Raw genomic sequence first — 24,729 nt, forward strand, 5'->3', positions numbered from 1 at the left:
GAACAGTGGCGGTGGCGAGGGTGTCGTCCACCGGGTAGCCGACTGTCGGAGCCGAGGAACAGAGTGCTGGAACAGTGGCGGTGGCGAGGGTGTCGTCCACCGGGTAGCCGCTGTCGGAGCCGAGGAACAGAGTGCGCGCCACACCTTGGTGTGCGCGTCGGAACAGTGGCGGTGGCGAGGATGTCGTCCACCGGGTAGCCGCTGTCGGAGCCGAGGAACAGAGTGCGCGCCACACCTTGGTGTGCGCGTCGGAACCGAGAGACGCCTCGGGGTGCGTCTGCGAGGAGGAGTGTGCCAAGCACGAGGATCCTTGGAAGATGCGCGTTGCGCGCTGGAGACTGGAGAGCGTGCCAAGCCCTTGAAGATGCGCGTTGCGCGCTGGAGACTGGAGAGCGTGCCAAGCCCTTGAAGATGCGCGTTGCGCGCTGGAGACTGGAGAGCGTGCCAAGCCCTTGAAGATGCGCGTTGCGCGCTGGTGACTGGAGAGCGTGCCAAGCACGAGGATCCTTGGAAGATGCGCGTTGCGCGCTGGAGACTGGAGAGCGTGCCAAGCCCTTGAAGATGCGCGTTGCGCGCTGGTGACTGGAGAGCGTGCCAAGCCCTTGCAGATGCGCGTTGCGCGCTGGTGACTGGAGAGCGTGCCAAGCCCGAGGGTCCGGAAGATGCACGTTGGTCTAGATGTGCGTCAGGACGAACAGCTGCGCTGGGGTCTGCAGTGGAACGCTGGGGTGCCTCCCGTGGAAGTTACAGGGAGCGCAGAACAGTCTCCTCCACAGGCTACGGCGACAGCAGACGAAGGCTTGAGCGCATCTGGCGCGCTGGTCTGGATGTGCGTCAGGACGAACAGCTGCGCTGGGGTCTGCAGTGGAACGCTGGGGTGCCTCCCGTGGAAGTTACAGGGAGCGCAGAACAGTCTCCTCCACAGGCTACGGCGACAGCAGACGAAGGCTTGAGCGCATCTGGCGCGCTGGTCTGGAGTGGAACACTGGAATACCTCCCGTAGAGGATTAGAGAGCGCAGTACAATGTCTCCCTCCAGGCAAACGGCGACAGGTGGCCAAAGCTTGCACCTCGTCTCACGCCGGAGATAAACAGCATAGGCAGACAGAGGATCTCCCGAAAAGAGTCTAGATGTTTAGAGAATATGACTCGGCAAGTATACAACACGACCCCACGCCGAAACGAGGGGAAGCGCCCTGGTATTTAAAGCCCACCGGGGAACTAATTAGCCTGCCACCACAGGTGCGAGAGGTAATTGATAATAGTCCAGGTGTGGCCACTGAGAGTAAACGAGAGTAAAGAACGAGAGGGTGGGGGCTAGAGAGAGTGAGTGAGAAGGGAATTTCTAACAGTAGGCTTTAAAGAAACAGAGAAAAGGTGGTGAGCAGCGGGCAAAACCTCACAAGAAATTGTGTTGCCACCACAAAATACATTTCCTCCCCCACGCCCACCCCCCCACCCCAGGACCCCCGGACCCCCCAGGATCAGCACCCCGACTCCGCTTCGCCGCTAAAACATGGCCTTCACTCTCTCAGCCGCAGAGACCCACAATTCAATATTGGATTGCCCAATCCCCACCACCCAGGCAGTAGAAATCTCCATGACATCCAGAAAAGTTAATTACCAATTGATTATTGTGAGTTTTTTAGGATGCTTCCACCTCATGGCTATTCATTTCTTGGCTGCTGTAAGGCCCGCCAGTATGATTGTTTTTTTGCTGTATGGAGGCCGGTAGTAATGTTATATCATTTAGGTGTTGTTGCCGTATGTGGAATTGTCAGGCTACATATGCTTGAAAGATTAGTTGCCATGGATTTTGTTATGGAAAATGTTAAAGGACAATAGTTGAGCCGTTGTATAAATCATTCTGAGTCGTTATTAAAAATAGAAAACATCGTTTATTTCATCTGTGGCCACAAATGAAAGATCAGTTTACAATCAGAGACAACATGTGTTCACACACAAGAGTCTGACCAGCAAAGTGACAAAGAGCTCTGGTCAGACGTACATTAAATACACAGTTTCAAGACGTAACATTAGAACAGATATGACTGAAAGTATAAAATGGCCCAGTTAGGAGAATCAACCTTGGCTAGGCGGTGATGTTCACCATGTTCCTAACTGGAATGTTAAACAACCTTAAAAGATTAGGAACAGTCGAATATGTATGATATTTCAACACAGATCTATAATGACATCATGATATTTTCTACGACTATTTCCAAAAACGAGCCACCGGTGGGCAATCCCAAAACATATGCATACAAGTGCCAGTAGAGCCTAGAGCGCACAGAGTGCATCGAGAGTCGGCCACCAACCCCATACCGCACAACCTCCTAGGTGTTACGGTTCAAGGTAGGAATTGAATTCCAATTGTAGAAGGAAGAAGGAGACGGAGATGTGGTTGCTCTTCTCGAATTGTGTGTTCTTTTTATTAGAAGAATCACCAGAGCAAGGATACTGTAACGATAACAAACAGACGCCAGGCGTCAACTGAGAAAATACTTAAGGAAGGGGATAAATCATAATAACAGCGACAAGAGGTTCCAGCACTTGTCCTGTGGCCGTCTGCACGCAGGTTCTGTTTGAAGATCCGACAAAGAGACAGAGAACCAGAGATTACTATATAGCCACATTCCTGACATACCACACGCAGCAATTAGTGACAGCAAACCAGAGGTGACAGTCAATCAGTGTAGTGACAGCAAACCAGAGGTGACAGTCAATCAGTGTAGTGACAGCAAACCAGAGGTGACAGTCAATCAGTGCAAAAACATAGAACAGGGTGAAGTACTCCAGAAAGGCGGTAGAGTTCCAGTCCTGGAAGAGGACAGAAACCCAGAACGTTACAGTACCTCCCCCCGACGAACGGCACCTGACATTCACCTAGGGGCCTTGGGATGCAGCCGACGATAATCGTCAATAAGGCTGTGATCTAAGATATCCCTTTGAGGCACCCAGGAATGCTCTTCTACCCCGTACCCCTCCCAATCCACCAAGAACTGATACCCCCTACCCCTCCGCCTACAACCCAGGATCCTCCGCACCGTGTAGACAGTCTGACCGTCAAGGATGCGGGGCGGAGGAAAGTGGCGGGGACAAGGGCGATGAGAGGAATGGCTTCAACAGGGACACATGAAACGTTGGATGAACCTGCATGGAAGCTGGAAGCAGCAACCTGTAAGCCACAGGGTTCATACGACGAACCACTTTAAAGGGGCCTATGAAGCAAGGAGCCAGCTTCCTGGATTCCACCCGGAAAGGGAGATCACGGGTGGAAAGCCAAACCCGCTGCCCAGAGCGGAAAACCGGAGCCGGACGACACTTGCGGTTAGCCTGCCGCTGAGCCTTAACAGATGCCTTCTGTAGCGCCGTCCGAACCTGGTGACCAGAGGTGACAGTCAATCAGTGCAAAAATGAACGCTTCCCCCGGTCCTGCGGGACCAGACGGCAACCCTCCTCCCGGTGCGGCTGGTCCAGGTTTCGGATCTTCACAATTTCCCTTCAATACACCACTTCACAATACAACATTGCCAACCGGTGGGCTGATCCAGATGTGGCAGATCTGGCATCAGCTCACTCACCTGATTAACATTATTTTCTGCCATTTATGTTTGATATATTTGTTTTCTATGATGTCATTATTATTTCCACTGTGTTAGTCTTGTGTCCCTACTGTCTGTGTTTTGTAAATGTGTTTTAGTCTTGTATGTCTCAGTTTGTACAATTGTTATTGTTTTCCCCTGTGTGCTCTGTCTTCTGTTAGTTCTGTCTACCACACCTGTGTCCTGTTAGTAATTACCCTCTGTCTCTAATTAGTGTTTGTATTTAAGTGTTCTGGGCCAGCATACCCTTGCTGGTTCATTGTTTAATGTTACCTGCATGTGTGTCAGTCGTGTTTCCTTGTTTTCTGTTTGAGTAAAACATTGTTATCATCACAACGCCGTCTCCTGCTTCCTGTTAAGTTATCTCTCCGTTATCTGCTGCAACTGGGTTCCACACTCCAACTCCACCATGCTATCGAAACACGCCATTCGTAACACAAAAACATAGAACAGGGTGAAGTACTCCAGAAAGGCGGTAGGGTTCCAGTCCTGGAAGAGGACAGAAACCCAGAACGTTACACCTAGGTGTGAGATACGTCCTGTGAATAGAGTTAAAATGTATTTTCCGTGATTAGGGTTGCGGGAAGCCAATGTGACATTATTCCAAATATCATCCCAGTCAAACTCAGGGTGCAATTCCGGGATGTCCCCTCGCCTGATTATATCCAATGCTAAGTTTTTATATGTGGACTTGATCAATAGTGTGTAAAAATCTGAGACAAACCCTCTCGAGGTTGTCCTGTCTCTAATAAGTTTAATGAAAGTGTGTGGATGTAATATTCTCTTAGTCTGTAGCCCTGATACAGGAGCCTTTGGTCTTCAGGGGGCTGGGTCTAGCCCAGTTAGTTCAGTCATGACTAGGGATGTCCCGATCCGATCATGTGATCGGAGATCGGGGCGATCACGTGATTTTCAGAAGGGGGGGGGGGTCTGGAATTTCTTTTTTAACTAGATTAATTCATATTCTGCACTAAGCCAATTTGATATTTGATTTGATTATTTATGACTGAATGCAACTTGTTACAAAGGGTCAGATTAAACCGAATATATGTATTTATTGATTGATATATATTGCATAATATTTGTATATCGTTTGATATCCCTTGTGTATTCTTTGTACATATACACGGAATATCCCTTTAACCTAGTAGCCTACAGACCATAATATTTCGTTCTCTTATTGGATAGCGTTCCACCAGCGCCAGTGTCTTACCCCCAGAGTCGAGTTCAAAGCTACCGTCAGGACATGTCTGTACATGCCCGGTTCTGCCCAGGACTACGAGACAGAGGTGGGGCTGGTACTAGTTTGTTCGCCCAACATATAAATATGGCGCAGGTGAATACAGAAGTAGTTCAGTCCGCAGTCCGTTCAGTTCAGTCTTAGTAACAAGTGAAGCCTCACCCACTATGCAACGTGCGGTGAAGTAGGGCTCGTATTGCCCCAAGATAGAGTCTTGTTTATCCTAATACGTTTGTTCAACGTATCGTTCGCTCCTTACTAGTAAAAGCCTTCATCACGAGTCAAAGACCAAGTGAAGTGAGCAATTGTGTGTCTAAATAGAGCACTTATAGCCGCGTGCGAATAGGATAGTAAAGTATCAGCGCTTGGTTGAATAACGTCCAGTTCAACTTAGTTAATGTGAACCACCGCGCACCGGAGGATCTACACCGGTGAATGCAGACCCCCTTTCCGACTGGATTATTATTATTGCTTTGGACCAGGCTGTTAGAGCGGAGAAGAATCGTCTACACCCACTGCTGTGGGACCTGCCCGTGAGGAGCATCATTCGAGCCCGTCTCTATTGGAGAGGCTGACCGGCTTCCACCTGTGCTGCACGCATACTGGGATTACAGTCGCTGCCTTTCGTCTGCTGAGCAGGGAGTAATATACCGCCTCCGGGAGCCTATTGAGTCCCCGCTGACCCAGACTTTGCATTAGAGCATTGCCTCCCCCTGCTGGCTTACAACCGGTGGGAACCCTCTACCAGTATCCCCTGCTACCTTACCAGAGTACAATAGATATAATTCCTAATATTCAAGTTGTATTATTATCTCATGCGTAATATGAGAATGGACATTCATTATTGATTTGCCTACGCACATTCCTTTGCCTTACAAGTGCATTCAAGTAAAGTATATTATGTATTCTTGCTGCTAATAAATACTTAAAGACAACTTTGTGTAGAACCGATTCATTGTGGGGAAGTGTTCTCATCATATACTCGTGTACGGTATGGCCAGTATAATGTACATAAGACGGTAGTGGTTTAATGATACCATACTTGATTAATACAGTCAGGGAATTGTACCCCTCAGTTACACAACTGAACTTGTGAAGTTAGTCAAGCTACCTCTGTTACTGCACTACCTTTGTTATTGCACTAAAACAAATCATTTTTATAACATGTCTATCTGTATGTCATGTATGTCATATATGTTACGATGAATTGAAAATGGGGGACCCTGATGTAAACAAGACGAAAGTCTTTCTCTGGTCTGCATCCCCTTAACAATTGTATGTATTGAGCTGTACTGTACTGTACCCATTCTGCAATCTGTTAATAAAGTTTTCAATCAATCAATCAATCAATCAATCAATCACATATAATATAATCATGCCAGATATAATCATGCCAGTTAGGGCACAGACCCTCACCTGCACCTTGTGTATATTGTTTATTTTTCTCATATATTTTTTATATTCAGAGTTAATTATATTGTTTACACTGTTTCTTTTTCTCACATTTTATATTCAGATGGAATTATATTGCCTATATCAAGTTTGTTTTATTTGTCACATATAAAGTACATTACAGTGAAATGCTTGGTTCTGTATAAGCACCCTAGCTGGGAATGTGCTTCATACAGTAAAAAAGTTAAAAGAATAAAGTCCAAACACTATACAAAATATACAATATACAAACTAAAGTACAAAATGCTAACTTTTTTAAATTGCAAAAATGCAACCCAAAAAAAGCTATATTTATGTCTTTCTAATATTACCCTGCCCTCCCCCCTCCCCCCTCCCCCATGCTGCTATGACGCCAGAATTTCCCCGAGGAGGGGATCAATAAAGGAATATAGTTATTTTGTATCTTATCTTCAGCAGGGTTTTCCGGGACAACCGTGACAGGAAAACAAACGTATACGGATATAGAGATGGGCGTGGTTAAACAATCGGATTGGACAACAGGATGTCAGTTGAGCCGCTTTGGGGTGAGGCGATACATTCGATGATGCAAAAAACTTGATAATGTATTTGCGCAGTTATTCTTCCAGCATATTCCAAACACTCTGGATAAACTGATCGCCAACTTCTGCAAATGACAAACCGTTGCGAATATAGTCCTATCAGCGAAAAATGTAAAAATAGCTTGCAACACGCCACGATTTGTACACACTCCACGGTTGTGTGCGGCGTGGTTGACTCGTTGGTGCGGAGAGAAAGTTGTGGACATGTTTTCCTGGAAGTATTCCGTGTTACGGACAGTGTGCAACAACACTGTGGGTACAGCACGCATACGATTGTTTATTATTTCGGGACTTTCGAATAAACGGGTTTTCATGGAATCATAATAAAGCTCCGCCACGGCAACAACACAGTAGATGGTCGACACAGCTGTCTTTGCTCGAAGGAAAAAAAGTTGTTCCAACTTGTATGACATTTGTTGCGCACGATTCCGTCATGGAGTTGCATGATGCATGCAGTCGACTTTGATCGGAACCAAAGTGGTTCCATGGACATGATCGCCATGGAATGCTTTGTGCAGCAGCGTTGAGAAGGTACCGTAATTGTGCACTCTATATGAGAAACGAGTGTTCATCGTTTCTAAAAACTATGACTGAGACGCAGATTTCTTTGACTGATTTTGAGTATAATAGGATGTTGCTCTGGCTCTCACTGGGTCTCCTTTCGCTTCCTGTATTTCTTGTTATGCCAAATGGCAGCTTTGCACAGTAACGTTAACACCTCGCTGTTTTGGGCTACTTTTGATCTGTACAGTGTCAACAACATCTGTAACTTTTTACGTTATACCGCGGTTATTAAAACTTAAACTCAGTAGTTAGGAACACGCTTAGATGCATTTTAATAAACATGTTACAGACAGGACGTAGGCCTAACGTGTATGTTATTTACAACGGCTAGGCATGTCCACAGGCACGCTCCCCTCTGACCCCTGTCTTCTTTTACGATCGTTGTTATTAGATTGTTTACGACTCACTTGTCTCCGTGTTGCAGATGCAAAGGCAAACTTTTAATATCTGGAGTAAACGGGGAGTTTCTAACACTTCCTTTTCTCTCAAAGGTCCTGCACCCGCATGCGGATCGGAGAAGGATGAAGGACGTCAAACTTCTGATCTAATTTTGGAGAGAGGGGTGTGTGCCCCCCCACCCTCTGCCCCCTTCCTTTGGGATTTATGTTTCCTTCTGAATACTTCTATTCACACAATTAAACAAAGCAGGGCAAAACCTCTCCTCCAGGCAGAGGTTGTGTGGGAACGCCACAAAAGACCACATCCCTTCATTCCTTACACTCTGTGTTGAAAGGAATAAAGACTGAGAGCCCTGATTCAAGATTTTTATTATTATAATTATTATTATTATTTTTACTGAATGACACTACAATGAGTCTTCCTCAACAGAAAATTAATAGTGACAAGAGTGCGAAGCACAGGACTGCAGCTATGAAGGAGCCTGCTCAGCCTTCTGGAGACGTTTATTACGGCGGCATGGGGCCTCCACCTTTGGAGTCGGGTCACAGTGATTCCGGTGGAAGCTCCAGTGCTTATGTTCCAGAGAAAGGGCCCCAAGGCCGGGCGCACTACCAGCAGGGTGCCCCGGTGAGGTGGCTGCAGCAGGACCCCGCGCAGGCCCCTGGCTGGTCTCAGGAAGGTCCGGTACCAGCGTGGGGGCAGAACATTGGCCCTCCTTATATGGGCGGCGGGGGGAACAGTGTCAGGGGTCAGATGGGCTTCCCCAAAGGAAGCCACGACGTCGGAGCTCTGCAGATGGGGGGAGAGAATCAGCCATCGGGATCTGAGGTTTACAGGGAGGCAGCTCAGGCCCAGGCCAGAGGCCTCGAGTGGGAGCAGCATGCTGCAGCTGCAATGCGACAGGCTCAGCTCCAGGCCTATCAGCCGGGCCATAAACGTGTAGACATCCAGGCTCAGCCCCATGCCCCGTCTCACACCATGCCAGGCTCCATGCTACAACCCTTCCACTCAGCGTTTGGGCCCAAGCAGCAGGTCCCCGCTGGGTACTTCCCCGTGTTCCAGGGCAGCAAGGGGGGGCCCGGCCCCGGATATAGCGAGCCGGCCAAAACACGACAGCAGCTGCTACAGCAGATGCAGCAGCAGCAAATGCACCATCACCAGCAGCAGCAACAGCAGCAGCTCCATCAGCAGCAACACCGTCACCAGCTACAACAGCAGCAGCAGCATTTGCAGCAACAGCATCAAATGCAACAGCATCAAATTCAACAGCAGCAATTGCAGCACATGCAACAGTATCACCACCAGCAGCAACTACAGGAGCAACGGCAACAGATTCAACACATGCAGCAGCAGCAAGATCAGCAGCTGCAACAACAAATGCAACCACAGGATGCACCACAGCAAGAACCATCACAACCACAGCTGCAACAAAAACAGCAGCAAAACCAACACTTCCCGGCGTATCAGCCCCCCGAGTCCAGTCCGTCTAATACCAGCCCAGAACATGTCCAATCGGTGGCCACCAGTGTGGGCCAGCGGCAGGAAGCGGAGATCCAACCCAGCGACGCATCGGCCACACCTGACCCGTTCCCAGAGAGCCTCTCCTCGAGTCCCACAGAGCCCTCCGACACACTGCTGCCCCTTCCCCGCCGCTCGCGCCGCCTGTCCAGGGACGGGCTGTCCCCACAGGGTGGCCCTCCGACCACAACCCCCTGGTCCCAGGCCTCCAGGGACCCCATTCCCGCCCCCCAGAATGGAGTAGCGGAGGTAGAGGCCGCGAGGGCAGGAGAAGCGCACGCCACGACGACGGGAGGCGTCATCCAGAGCACTCGCAGGAGGAGAAGGGCGTCTAAGGAGATCAACCTGGAGACTCTGGCCCAGAAGGCATCGGAGATGGAGTCCCTGCCTGCTAAAGCTGCAAAGGTTATACAAAAAAAATCATACGCAGATTAGATACGATTTTATTGTCCTGAAGGAAGTTTGTCCGAGACTCATACAGTTTCTGATGTGTAAAATAACATACTTACATACATACATACATACATACATACATACATGCATACATACATATATACATACCGACATACTTACTGTAGCACTATGGCCTATATCTAATCAAGGTATGATGAAGTGACAGACAGTGAAATGACAAATTCGGATAAATATCGGATACCCATATTGGTATTTGTGCATCCTTACTGAAACGGAACTGCTGGGCTAGTTTGTATTTGATGACGGAGCAGATCGTGTCAATCATGCACAAGTGGCAGCCGCCCCTACAAAGAGGAAGAACACAGTTTCTACACATAACTTCCCTCTGGTTCACAAGGCTTTTTGTGAGGTGTATCCATTTAATTCTTTCACAGCTGTTTGTGGAGTCGCCACCGTGCCTTGTACATCCTGACACGGCGGATAGTTGCACAACTTGAAAAAGGGCTATTATCGGACAATCCCCAATTTTGATTGAATAAATCACTCTCCTTATGTTACCGGGCGCTGTGAGAAAGGAGATCTCCTTAACTGTGTTGCCCAAGATCTAGGATGTGTATATTCTGGCGCACCCACTGAGAATAGTTGGATTTCTTCCAAATTTCCAAACAAAAAAAAGAAGAAGAAAAAAGGCATCACAACCGTCAAACGTTTTGTGATTATTGGTCAGGCATTGGTACAGGCGTTGTTACGTTGCCCTCATGGATTAAAAGCGCAGGTTTCTCTCCTTTCTGTGTGCAGAGTTGCCTGTGCAGGGTTTACTGTTGAACCAGCATGCATGTCTGCACACCTCCACATTCCTCAGCCCAGTCATTCAATAAAACCAGGGAGGGGCCCCCCGACCAGCCCGGCCTAGTGCAACATACACACTCCCACACTCCCCAGCTGGATACAGACACTCGCAAGTCTTGAAGCTGTTGTTTTCTTAACCACATTTCTGAGTCTAGTTTGGCTGACTGGAGGAAAGTCGAGAACATTGTCGGTTTTTAAACGTACAATGTCTTCACTATGTATGCCCACGTGGCATTGAATCTATGCTATGGATGATTGGACGGTCAACGCGTGATGAGGAAGGGACTTGTAAGGCTAGTCTTAAGTGTTCTCAAATAGAGTGTGGGACTTGTTGTGACACTTTGGAAGGCCTTTCAGACGGGGTTCCTGTGTATTAATAATTCAGCGTGCTAAATGCGTACCTATGGTTTGATATAGACCGCGTTGCAGGCTTTCATTCACGGAACAGGAGCTTCACTCAGTCACCACAGTCCTCTTTCCATTCCATTTGTCTTCATCGCTTCCTTTTTGTCTCTGTACTTCTCCAAATTTTCTCATTCCACTCTACTATTATCTCCTGTTCTATCTCTATCTATCTCTCTCTCTCTCCTTTCATGCCCCAGCAGGAAGCTGCTCCAGCGGGCAGGACAGCTGGCATGGTGCCCCTGGTCATGCCTGTGTCGGTACCAGTGCGCGGGGGTCAAGCGGATCCCTCCGGGGCCTGGCCCCAGGGTCGCCCGGGGCAGCACGAGCAGCTGCCGGCCCAGCCCGAACACAAGGCCTCGGTCATCGTGGCTCGCCGCCGGTCCCTGAGGAACTCCACGTCCGAGAGCTCCAGCCAGGTCAGTTTTGAAATGGCTGAGTGCAGTTGATATATTCGACTTCAATGGAACACCCTGCTTAGCTATTTCACTTGTTTGTTTAGAGACACTGATAATAACATTGTTTACTCGTCAGCCTCCAGAAGTTTTTTTTGAACATTCACCAAGACTTCTTTCCTCATCCTCCCCCCTTTTTTCCAAACAGGAGGGGGACGTCTGCTCTGGCCAGGACGACGACAGAAAGTCCAAGTCCAAGTCCAAGCGGCGACCTCGTCCGGAGCCCCTCTTCATCCCTCCTCCCAAACCGGCCACGTTCATCGCTCCCTCCGTCTACTCCAGCATCACGCCCTACCAGAGCCACTTGCGCTCTCCGATACGCCTGCCGGACTACCCGCTCGTCCTGCCCCCCTACACGCCCCCGCCCATCCTGTCTCCCGTGCGCGAGGGCTCGGGCCTCTACTTCTCCACCTTCCTGTCCAACATCGCCGCGAGCAGCCAGAGCCTGCTGCCGCCGCCCACGCCCAAGTCTGCCACACGCAGCCTCCTGCGCGCCAGTGAGTCTCACAACAATGCACTGAGAATTAGATGGAAACGGTGGAAATTTCCTAGAATTCTTTTATTTGAGGGGGAGGGGGAGGGGGGGGGGGTCATTTATATAGACCCTGAATATATATAGTCGGGTATATTTTCTAGCAAAAAAAAAAAGCTCATTTGAATGTCAAAGCTGATCTGTCTCCTGTTCGTGGTTATTACTGGAGCCTCCACTTAAGTCTTTACTTTTATCAATTTCATATCACAGATTAGACACTTTGTTCTCTGGCTTCTATACTTGGGACAGTGTTGTTTATGTTCACCAACACAGATTCAATGGTGCTCGGGCCATAACGTGTTGATTTTCTGAATTCACATCATTTGCCTTCAGCAGGGAAATCACCTTATCATTTGCCCTTCCCAAATCGTTCTATTAGTCAGAGCTGTTTCTGTTCCTGTAATTTTTTGCTGTTTTATGCATACACCCACCACAACTTGCTGTTTTTGTGTCTGTCATTGTTCTGCTTCTGTATAGCCCGCTGACCATCGGGGGCCCCTGGCCCAGTAGCCTATAGTTCCATTCAGAGATAAGCCCCATCACCCTGGCTATCTCAGATAATGCCTAAAGAGTCTGCATCCCTTTGTGTGTTTCAGCCAGTTTCACAGATATCACGCCCCCGGTCCTGCCTTTGATCACAGATGCCACACCTGTCAGCTTTCAACCGTAAGAATCCGTCTCCTAAACATTTATTCTGGGGCTGGGAAGGCCCCCGGGAGCAGTGATGTGTTCTTTTATCAAATCTCCACAGCAGCACAGCACTGTACTCTCAGGGTTCCTACTACCGCCATCGAAAACTTGGGAGATGTCGTGGAATTTGGAAAATCTTTGCGTTTTTTCCATGTCTGGAACTTCTGGATAATGTTGTGGGAATTTGTTAATGATGTTATTTTCACCCGGTCAAATGTTTAGTGGTCAAGCCTGGCTGCTGATAGTAGTAGCCTAAATGGCATATTTCCTGATTACTTACAGTTGCATCCCAACTGATTGTTGTAGCTTGCCAAAATAAAACCTCTTAAGTCATTCAAGCTATGCAACAATGAAATGTAACAATTGAACATAGACACTGACAAATACTGGTAGTGGAAAAGTCCGTTTGATGAACACAAATATGTACCCGACCGTTGGAACTCTGTATTCTGATAGTGTCTTGTGAATATCTACCAACCCTCCATATCTCACTGTCTTCCGTTTTATGTATCTTATGTTTTTAACATGGCCAGGCGTATCAACATTGGACAGCAGTATCAGGCAGAGGCGCCAGAGCTACGAGACCGGCTCAGCGCCCAGTTTGACCAACACAAGGCTGACCTGGTGTGTCTCCCAGAGGTGAAGAAGCCCCAGCTTAAACATGGAGACCAGGAGTGTGGTCAGTACTTAACCTTCCACCAATGACCACTGCCACTGTCTGACAACCAGCTAACTCACGCTTTGAATGCAATCATGTGGTCACAGTTTGTGACTGAAAAACAAAACGCTCGACGGCACGCTGCTCCAAGACGTTTAATAGTGTAGACGCAACATCAGGTGTGTTGATTACGTGAATCTATGACCTTTATACACATATGTCACATGTATTACAGGCCTACAGCCTGAGCCTACCTCGTTTGTTTACTTATGTTTACTCACTGTCATAATTTGTGTGTGTGTGTGTGTGTGTGTGTGTGTGTGTGTGTGTGTGTGTGTGTGTGTGTGTGTGTGTGTGTGTGTGTGTGTGTGTGTGTGTGTGTGTGTGTGTGTGTGTGTGTGTGTGTGTGTGTGTGTGTGTGTGTGTGTGTGTGTGTGTGTGTGTGTGTGTGTGTGTGTGTGTGTGTGTGTGTGTGTGTGTGAAAAGCAATGGTAGAGTAGATCGTCTCTTTGTGTCTCTCTTTTTCTCCCAGTCAATATTCTACATGCCTTTTGTTTTCCACACCATTTTCTCTGTCATCTCAATGTCTTCCATACTCTCTCTCTCCCCCTCCCCCTCCCCCCCCTCCCTCTCTAGTGGATGATTTAATGAGCTTGGCATGTTCCAGTGTGTTCCGCGGCGGGGGGACCAATCAGGAGCTGGTGCTGCACTGTCTGCATGAAAGCGCGGGTGATGTCCTTGTGAGTATACAGTGAGTCACTTGTTTGACTTGTTCGGTGACCTTGCCTAAAAACCTGCAAATCATTTGCTCACCGCGACACGTTGTGTTGACATCCAGGAGACGTTGACGCGCCTGATGTTTAAGGAACCCATCATCCCAGGAGGCCACCACCTGGCAGACTACCACTACTCAGGTGGGGACATATAAGAAAACATACTTCCTCAGCGGTACATTTGTCTGTCTACTATTATTGCTATAGCGTGACAGTGGATCCGTGGGATCTACGGAGACCTATGCATGCCATTTTTTTTATTGTAACATATATTATAACCGCTATAGGGCATACAGACCCTCATCTATTCTGCACCTTGTGTTTACACTGTTTATTTTTTTCATATTTATTGTCTTTCTACGATTACCCTGCCCATACCTGTACCCCCTCCCCCATACTGCTATGACACCCGAATTTCCCCATGGGGATCAATAAAGATATCTTATCAAAGTGAAATCACTCGACACGCCGGCTGGCTTTAAGGGAACAAGGAAGCTTATGTAATATCTTTCACAAACCCATCTAAATAAACTTCTCCCAGTCACCCTGACCTGCCCTTTGTCCCAACAGCTCTCTCTCTCTCTCTCTCTCTCTGATCTGCTCACCAATGACCTTATCAGAGGGTTGTGTTTAATGTACTTTCAGGATCAGACTGTTGGACTGGAGAAGAGAAATCCTACTTCAACAAGGGGATCAGTGCATACAGGAAGGATTTCTTCATGGTGCAGAAATTGGTACGTGCCCGTCAGTTCTCCATGTGCCATTAAGACAAGTAAGGGATAATCAGCGAGTAGGTGCGCGTTGAGTGGTTCTAAGGCATGATGTTGAGGCAAAGAACCATCCGACGCGCATCTACAAGTTGATTATCCTGCTCATACCATGGTCATTTGCCAACAATATAAAATTAAATCTGGACGTTGTGGACAGCGACTCCTACAGGTCGGTTGGGGGACGCCTGCACAGCAGAGACAGGAAATGGCGGGGGTAGTGTGAGCCTCCCACACGTTACACCTCGCCAATGAGAGTCCACGCCGGCAGGTGAAAAGATGTGACAGGCTGCCTCCTCGTGTATCGGAGGGGACACGTGATGCAAGGCTTCTATCCTCCCTACAACCGGCCAGTGGGGGGCATATGCGAGCAACGTTCAAGACAGGGGAGGGAAGAATTGGTACCCCGAAATTGGGATGGGAAAAAATAGAAAAAGGAGAAAAAGTGGATAAAAAAAAATAAAAGTTTTGCACTTTGCCATCGTTAGTCTATCAAGTTGATAAGTCCGCTGCGCTTCGACGCAGTTGATAACAAGTTTTTTTTTATCCACTTTTTCTCCTTATTTTTATATTTTTCTCCCATCCCAATTTCGTCTTGCCAATTCTCCCTTCAATTCTCCCCTCCCCTGTCTCGAACGTTGCTAGACTATGCCTCCCACTGGTCGGCTGCAGTGAGGACCAAGCCTTGCATCACGTGTCCCCTCCGGTACACAAGGAGGCAGCTGTCACATCTTTTCACCTGCACAGCGCAATCTCTCAGTGGCGAGGAGTAACGCGTGGGAGGCTCACGCTGCCCCCGTTACTTCCTGATTCTGCTGTACAGGCGCACCAACCGACCTGTAGGAGTCGCTGTTCACAACGTCCGATCCCCACCCACCAGCTTTCCCACCCCCTAACACTGCCAACTGTGTTAGTATGAACGACCAGCCAAGCTGGTAGCAACGCAGAGAGCTGGGCTCTAACCCAGCGAGCGCCTTGCCCACTGCGCCACTTAGCCGCCCTAGTTGATAACAAGTTTGGCGACTTTGCTCTTTAATGTTGCTATGGTTACAGATTGGGTAGCGGATGAATTTAGAACGGTGATTAAACCTGAGCCGAACTACGTGTGCATTAACAGTTTTAACGCACACCTGCCTCCCAATCAGTTTTCGCCCAGACCATGGTATAATGTCATTAGACACAGTCAGAATAAAGTCATAACAATTGTCTGTCTCTGTGTGTGTGTGTGTGTGTGCATGTTTTGTCTTCTTTAAAGGTAAGGACCAAGACTGTGGCCCAGTGTGTAGAATTCTACTACACGTACAAGAAACAGGTCAAGATCGGTCGCAATGGCATTCTCACCTACGGCCCTCCTGAGTCGCCAGCTGAGAGGTCCAGTGAAGCAGTGGTGGACATTAAGGTCGGCCAACAGCTAGGCTCGTGGTCCATATCCACTTCCATTCATTTGTGCTAAGCTAGGCTAGCTTGCAGCCAGATAGCTTTCTACTGAACGCACAGAGAGGAAATCGGTATCTTATCTTCTTGTCTGACTCTGGGGAAGACGGGAAGCGATTTATGTTCCTTAAAAGGACCATACCATTGACTTCTCCATTACCAAAGATTGCCCCTGTCTTTAACACATTCTGTGTGTTCATAGGTGTATAAAGTGTATGTTTAGGTAGATCTCAGAATCAGAATGGTCTTTATTGCCAAGTATACTTTTCACATACAAGGAATTTGCTTTGGATGTTACTGGTGCGACATTAGCGGACAGACATTAACAGACAGATAATACAATAAAGTGGAGTAAAATAAAATGAAATATGAGCTAAGTTAAGCACAATAGAATAATATATTTATGAAATAAAATATAGGCCAGGGCTTTACGACTGTATATAAGAGGTTGAATAAAATTATATGGGATATAAACTAAATTAAATTATAGCACAATAGATATAGTACAATTATAAGTAAAAATGTAAATAGGCAGCCTACCTTTCACACTGCCGTTGATGTTGAAAATATGCTCCATGAAACATGAAAGTCGCCAGGCACAGGTAATTCACCCTTGTGAAAATCACTGTCATTTATTTTCACTAATGTTACTGTATTGCTACAAGTTACTGCTACTACTACAAGCTATGCAACCAGGAGCACCCGGGAGTTAATAACAAGCGCACCCAACTGAATGTGTTTGCCATGCGGCACTTCTAGTAGAGTGTAGCGAAAAAGAAATTACACAGTGGTTTTCAGAAGGATGAGTTTCATTATGCCTAGCAGCTTTCAAACAACAAGTCTCATGGAGTATTTTCCACCCCTTTTCAACACCAATGGCCGTTTGAATGGCGTTTAGTAAGGTAAGCTGTTATCAGTTCAAACACGTACGTATACACCTACAAACACAAACTTTGTTATCGACTGGGGCAATCTCCAGTAATGGCGAGAAGTCAAAATCAGACTGGTATGGTCCTTTTCTAAGGTAATTATTTGAGTTAGTCGGGGCAAGGCGCACATCACATACTCTCAATGTCATGGGTTTGAATTTGGCTCATGTTTTTGTCTTATGTCACACTCTTTCCCTCACATCTTTCCCGTCTCTCTTCGCTGTGTATCCAGTAAAGCAGAAATGCCTTTTAAAAAGTTTCTATGGTCTCAGTCTAACTAACCGATGTGTTGCTATTCTCATTGCCTGTTGTCTACCACAGAGCTCTCACCAAGCAAGATTGAATCAAGGAGAAGGGGCGGGGCTTGTCATAAAGGTGGAAGAGTCACATGACCAGAGTAAAGACGAGCACCAGGCGAGGGTCACTCAGACACTACAGACTCATGACTATGTAAGTTATTGTTTTATTTTCTTCAAAACACAAACTAAGAAAACACATACATATATATAATATATATATGCTATATAAATAAAGTTTATTATTATTATTATTATTATTATTATTATTATTATATACATAATATATACATACTGTACATACATACATATATACTTATATGTACCCTCACCGTCCCACCTACCCATAACTGTGTAGCATCTAACATCAAACCTGCACGGACTACAACATATAACGTATATCACGCCAGTTAGGGTACCTTATGTATACTGCACCTGTGTATACAGTTTACTTTTTACTTACTCATAGTATATATTCAGATTCTAATTCTCTATTGCCCATATTTATTGTAACGGATATAATATATAACTGATGGGGTATACAGACCCTCATTTGCACCTTTGATTTACTGTCTCATATTCTTATATTCAGAGTTAATTATATTGTTTACGCAGTTTATATTGTTTATGTACAGATCCCATTGTATTGCCTATATTTATGTCTTTATCCTGCCCATACCTGTAGCTCCTCCCCCCCCCTCCCCCATGCTGCTATGATGCCAGAATGTTCCCAAGTGGATCAACAAAGGAATGTCTTATCCTATCTCACATTTAGCATCTGCTTTTCAAAGTCTCTAGTCTTTCCCATACAACTTGTTTTAACAAGGTAATCACACACCTCACATGGCATCAGATGTTCCCAGCCTTTTCTCCACAGGTGACCCCATATATTAACGTTGGAAAACTCCTGTCGCTCCAATATTTAACACGTGAAAACTGTGTCTTTCACTTTGTAGGCCAGTGAGGGTGAAAATGTCTGTTTATAGCCAAGCTGTATGGCTTTCACATTGGCAGTACAGTAGCTTTTTCATAGTTCATAGGGAAAGCCTGCATTTCATTGATCGTTATTAAGCACCTTGCTTGTTTGATACTAGCTGTTTGATATCAGAAGCCCTGAGACAGTTTCACAGCGGTGTTGGGAGATCTCTAATCTCCGATACGATACAACGTTTCTCATTTGGACTTTGCCACAGGGGCGTTTGTCTGGTAAGATTGGCTGCATTCTTACTGTGCCTTGGACCCACACACTCTTAAACCACAACCCACAGCTGGGCTCTGAGCAAGTCTCCTACCTGGCTGGAAGCATAACTAACTATCACTATGAAAATGAGTCTGTGATTGTAAAAAATAAAAGCTAAACTAATAAAAAACATTTTGGCAACAGGTGGGTAGTTCTAAGTTGGCTTATTATAGGTATTAGTGAGTAGAGTAGAATCTCACATGATATGTTTTGACCCGACAGGCGGCGGCAGGGCCAGTGCACCACGTCCAGGAGGCTGTAAGTAAGAAGGCCCAGTCAGCGCCCCACTCTGCGCCACGCAAGCCTCGTCCCAGCAGAGCACCAGCCAAGCCCCCGCTGGAGCCCGAGGGAGTGTTCCCCTGCAAGAAGTGCAGCAGGTCAGAGATAGAGCTGGAGGGGTGTGTGGGTGTGTGTGTGTGTGTGTGTGTGTGTGTGTGTTCAGATTCCAATTCCTTTAATAAGCCATATGTGTAAACACATTGGTAATTGTTTCGGCATTACAGCATTTTTCCATAAATTTTTTTTCCACATAACAGCAACAACAGACACAGGACAAAGACAGTGCAGAGAAGGATTAATAATTTGAATAAATATGTGTAAAGCGCAGAGTTGCAGTCAGTCCCAGTGCAGTATTTTTGCAGTGTGTGTGTTGATTGAGTTTAAAGGTAGAATCTGTAATGCCATCAAACAGCGACCGCTAGGCAACAAAGCCCTGCTTGGTATTACACTTTGCTTACATTTTTTTTTTTGTATTATTATACTGTGAACTAAATTAGCATATTCACTATAACCCGTGTCACTGTTCTTTACCCCCTGCTGTTTGTTTGTTTTGTTATTTTAACTTCACTGTTTTATACTTCCTTGTTGTTTGTTTTGTTTTTAACCTCGACTTTTAACTGCCTTGCTGTGTTTTTATGATCTGTAAGGTGACCTTGGGTGTCGTGAAAGGCGCCACCAAATAAAATGTATTATTATTAAGTTCTCCAGACCTCTCTTGGCTGAGCCTGTAGACAGCAATAGCAACCCCTCCCCCCTCCCCCCGATCCCCAATCAACTCCAACCCACACATCAGACCAAAACAAAACGTGTGATCAAAGTGCAATACCAAGCGGGACTCTTTTGCCTAGTGGTCGCTGTTTGATGGCATTACAGATTCTACCTTGTTAAAGGACAATTCCTGTATTTTATTTTATAAAACATTTGTATGTGGTGTTCAGATGTTCTTGGGCCTGGGAACTACCATACCCTGGAATGCACAGTTTGATGTTCCAGGAATAGACGCATATAATCAGTACATTTTAGCCACCGTTAATGCTAATTTAATGATGACGAATGGATAGGCGCTGTCATGACAGCATTCTGAGAGAGGGGCTACATTCTGAATTACCACATTCCTTCCACTCCTTCCCTTCAGTGCGCCCTCTGGTGGTGACATTCTAGATGTACAACAAGAAAACACCACCACCCCTAGATCTCATAAAAAATATCTGCATAAGCTTTAAAAAATGTGCCTTCAAATGGTGCAGCATATGAACAGACTAGGTGGGAGGTATAGCGGCTGAACCAGTATAACGGTAGAATCCGGGCCACGGTAGAGATTTGACTCTAGGCTACTTTTAGGCTTTTTCACATTTACAAATGTAACACACACAGCTATTGCCATTCAAATATAATAAACTAGTTTGTGGAAAAAGACACGTCAAAAGCTTGGCCCATTATTGGCTAATATTGATTAGTAGTGCAACGTAAACCGCAGCGAGTGCGATGCAGGAGCTCCCTTTCCTGATGCAATGGAGGAACAAGAATTCCAATGGTAAATGGTGCATTTATATAGCGCTTTGCAATATGTTCCTCACATTTTGTACCCATTCACACACCGACGGCGGAGGCAACATGCAACGTGCCGACCTGCTCATCGGGAGCAGTTAGGGGTTAAGTGTCTTGCTCAAGGACACTTCGACACACTGACCGGGAGGAGCGGAAATCGAGATCGGGAACTTCCGGATTACCAGACGCCTGCTCTACCTCCAGAACCACTGCATCGCCCGAATTAGTTTGAAAGACGGGTGCTTCTGAGCGCACGTGAAGTAGGCAACGCGGCGGAAAACTGGTGAAATCGGATCTTTGCAGACCAAAGCCAGAATGATCAAAAGAAAAATCTCATAGTTATGTCTTGTACTGCTCCTAAATCTTATTATTATTATTATAACAAATATACCGTGATATATACCGTTACCGTCCAAAATTCAAAATATACCGTGATATATATTTTAGGCCATACCACCCCTAGAACAGACGAGGAAATAACTTTAGATAAAGGAATTGCCAACAGGCTACTCATTAATATGCACGGTTGTTAGCTGTCATATTATCGTTTGATTCTGTGCGGATTCAGTGACCGTGTGGAGCATTGGATTGTGGGATACACTTCATGCTGGAAGCTTGTATTTTATACCCTTCCCTTAACTCATTCTGCGCCAATCATGAATAAAGTCTGGTTATCTCGCCAGCGGTTGAGTGCCAAACCCGAGAAAAGTCTGGTTTTGATCCTTTGATCTTTTTCCTCTGATCCCGTTCTAAATCATCATTCTATTGGAAACAGCACGGCACAGGACAGGAAGGGACTCCAGAGAGAGGTGCGCTCAGCAGAGTGTACTACGGGTATTGCACTACCACCCCTGCAGGACTTATATAACAGGAGGTGCAAATCCAGAGCCTGCAGAATAATGAAAGACTCCCACCACCCCAACAACAGCCTGTTCAAGCTGCTGTGGTCAGGCAAGCGCCTACGTACACACGCTACGAGAACAGAGAGACTCCGGCTCAGCTTCTTCCCCCAGGCCATCAGAACACTGAATACTAGGGGCGCCCGAGTGGCGAACCACGTACTGCGCTGCGTCGCAACACGGCCGTCCCGAGTGCCTATTCTTTAATCCCAGCCGAAGAGTGCTGCCGAGTGCTTCCGCGTTTTCCCTGATTGGCCGCGACACGCCCCGCGGCAGAGCGGCCGCGGCATTATGCAGCCGTAATCCCAGCTGTTTTTTTATCGACGCTTAGCTCACCTCGTTCGCCCCCTTGCTCTGGAGGACAAGTTTGAATCCCTTCAATTTCTTTTTTTTATTTATTTTTTTACGTTTATCATCTCGCTATAAACGTGCATTCTTTCGCTGGTTAAGTTTAGGCATTCTTTCGCAGTTGGTTAAGGTTAGGGTTAAGTTAAGGTTAGGGTTAAGGTTAGGCATTATTTCGGAGTTGGTTAAGGTTAGGGTTAAGTTAAGGTTAGGGTTAAGGTTAGGCATTATTTTGGAGTTGGTTAAGGTTAGGGTTAAGTTAAGGTTAGGGTTAAGGTTAGGCATTATTTCGGAGTTGGTTAAGGTTAGGGTTTGTCGCAGAGCATGGCAATAGAATGCCTGTCTGTCTTTCTTGACGTGGAGGCAGCAGCCTATTTCCGCTCTACCGCTCTGCCGTGCGCCGCAGTCACATGGGCGTCATGGCCAATCAGAGAAACGCGATGCACTCTTCGGCTGGGATTAATATAGACGCGTCCCGAGTTCGACTCCCGGACCCGGCGACCTTTGCCGGATGTCTTCCCCCGTCTATCTCCCATTCTTCCTCTCTCTCTCTCTCTCTCTACTGGACTGCCCGGTAGTAAAAACCAATAACCTACCAAAAACATATATATATATATTTTTTTTTAAAAGAACACTGAACTCTCCACTCGCAAGTACACATGAGCACACACACACACACACAACACTCATGCTGCAACCGCTTTAAACAATCGAAAAATAAATTCACTTTAAAGGAAGGAGGTATTGTATAGTATAGTTTAGATGCATCAATTATAAAAATTACGGAGTTAAAATTGTAAATTGGATAGTAGTGTATAGGAACCAGTTTCTCAGGAACTTAGCATGTTTTTTTTTATCATGCACATCTTGTGTCTTACTTATTTTTTTTTAATGTCCATTTTATTATTGTATTATTGCACAATCGATGCAGGCATGACCACCCGCATTTCACTGTATGCCCTGGTATGTATGTGACAAATAAACCATGATTCTGGATTCTTCTTGATTCTATCATCAACAGCACTCTGTTTTATGCTAAATGAGCGTGACTTTACCAAACAATGTAAACAACATGTTGTAATTGACCAGATTAATCCAATTAATTTATTATTATGTTTTTAGCCGAATTTAGCTGATGTTAGTATGCTTATTAGTACCACACAACCAGACCATGCATTCAACTTTCACTTATTTTTTACTCAAGCTAAAAAGAATATCACATGTAAAAAATGGTATTAAGAATCCCTTTTTTTTTTACTACCGTAATCGTCTTTATCTTCGACTCGTGTTGTCGCCTTAAAATCAGCAGATATTAACAGTGTGACCCCCCCACCCTGTGACCTCCAGGGTGTTCTACAAGGTGAAGAGCCGCAGTGCCCACATGAAGAGCCACGCCGAGCAGGAGAAGAAGGCTGCCGCGCTGCGCCTGAGGGAGGAGGAGGAGCGCGCGGCAGTGGTGGCGGCGGCAGCCAGCAGGGTGAAGGCCAGAGAGGCGGAGGAGACCGCTCAGAACGGAGTCACGGAGAGGACGGAGGCCAGCAGCGACAAAGACTCCACCTCCGAGGCGGAGGACAAAGACGACGCGGACTGGCGCTGAGACAGAGACATAAATAAATAAAAACAAGGACACTGTGTCTAGATGTGAAGCATTGTTGCATGGATTGAACTGGTCTTACACAAAGTGCCATGCCTGTGGGCCGCCACTAGGGGCAGAGTGGCTAAACGTGAGTGTGAGTGAGTGACATTGATGCTTCACATCTAATGAAACGGTAGCAGACGACATAGAAGTAAATGGGGACCGGGGACTGGATGGGGGGGTCATGTAGTGGCGGAGACAGATTGACAGAAGGTGGAGGAGACGGTTGATTGAATGAAATAAGGAGAACAAAGATGTCCCACCCTGAGGAAGACGGATTAAGCACAATAATCTGAACACAAAATGGATTTTGATCCACAAAGCCTCAAGTCTTCCAGTTAATCCCCTCCCAGTCCCACCCCGGGTGACACTGGGCCTGTGTGAGGAGCCTCGCAGAGGGCAGTCTGGTCCTCGTCAACATACTCCCCATCAGCCAGGGAATCGCACTCCATTATGGTTTATTTTTATTTTATTTTACAAATATTTGTATCATAACTCTGGCAGGAAAATATATTTTTTTGTAAATGCACTTATTTGATCTATTACTACTTTTGCTCCTTTTTGTATTGCTTATTTAATTGAATATATCAAAATATTATACTTTTCCAAAGTGTGGACTTACATGAATGGTTGTTTTTCTAAGAATATATTTGGAGGTTGTCTGGTTGCAATATTACGCCATGATCAAAGCAGTTCATCACTTTTTAACTATATTTTTGGCGTTGGAGAAAGCATGCCATTCTTGATCTTGTTTTTTAAAGAAAATAATGGTGTATTTTACATTGTCATTTAATTTCTAGGCTGATTGCACGTTTATATTACAAGTAAGGGACCTTTTTAAAACATGTGTCTTCTGTAAAAAAAGAAAAAAGTATATCTGAAATTTCATATATTTATGATACTGCATTTTTTTAAATGATTTTGCCAATATCAAACTAATCAGTTGACTTTTGATTTGTGAATTGAAAGAGTTTATTAAAATATCAACTATTCTCACATGTATTTAAAAGAATCCTCATTGAAATGCTACTTTAAGAGGGCAAGGCATACAGTTCATTCAGCCTTCCAGCAGGTGGTGCCAGTGGTTCAGTGTTTCCAGACATTTATCTACCACTCACGACCAAAGCACTGCTCACAACAACACATCATTGATTAGCTATATAAAATGACATTATAGGCTACAATAAGCTTAGTGATTCTGTTATGTAAATATTGTACTTACTAGAACAAAAGTCAACGAGTTTTA

The 24,729-nt window shown here is 46.0% G+C and overlaps 1 protein-coding gene across 2 annotated transcripts; it reads left to right on the forward strand.

Annotated features, from left to right (window-relative positions):
- The first annotated feature begins 6,862 nt into the window (after positions 1-6,862).
- On the forward strand, positions 6,863-24,479 carry mideasa (mitotic deacetylase associated SANT domain protein a). Of its 2 annotated transcripts, none has more exons than XM_084314945.1 (13): positions 6,863-7,387; positions 7,912-9,742; positions 11,203-11,421; positions 11,606-11,954; positions 12,586-12,655; positions 13,213-13,358; positions 13,974-14,077; positions 14,176-14,251; positions 14,756-14,844; positions 16,133-16,276; positions 17,562-17,690; positions 18,999-19,153; positions 23,195-24,479. In XM_084314945.1, exons 2-13 carry the CDS (start codon positions 8,231-8,233, stop codon positions 23,442-23,444), a joined length of 3,243 nt encoding a protein of 1,080 aa, XP_084171071.1. In that variant the 5' UTR covers positions 6,863-7,387; positions 7,912-8,230; the 3' UTR covers positions 23,445-24,479. The 2 variants fall into 2 exon arrangements, with proteins under 2 accessions (XP_084171071.1, XP_084171072.1); XM_084314946.1 differs by having other exon boundaries at positions 11,206-11,421.
- The last annotated feature ends 250 nt before the right edge of the window (positions 24,480-24,729 follow it).

Source organism: Notolepis coatsorum (genome assembly GCF_963971535.1).
Source record: "Notolepis coatsorum genome assembly, chromosome: 5".
NCBI lineage: Eukaryota > Metazoa > Chordata > Actinopteri > Aulopiformes > Paralepididae > Notolepis > Notolepis coatsorum.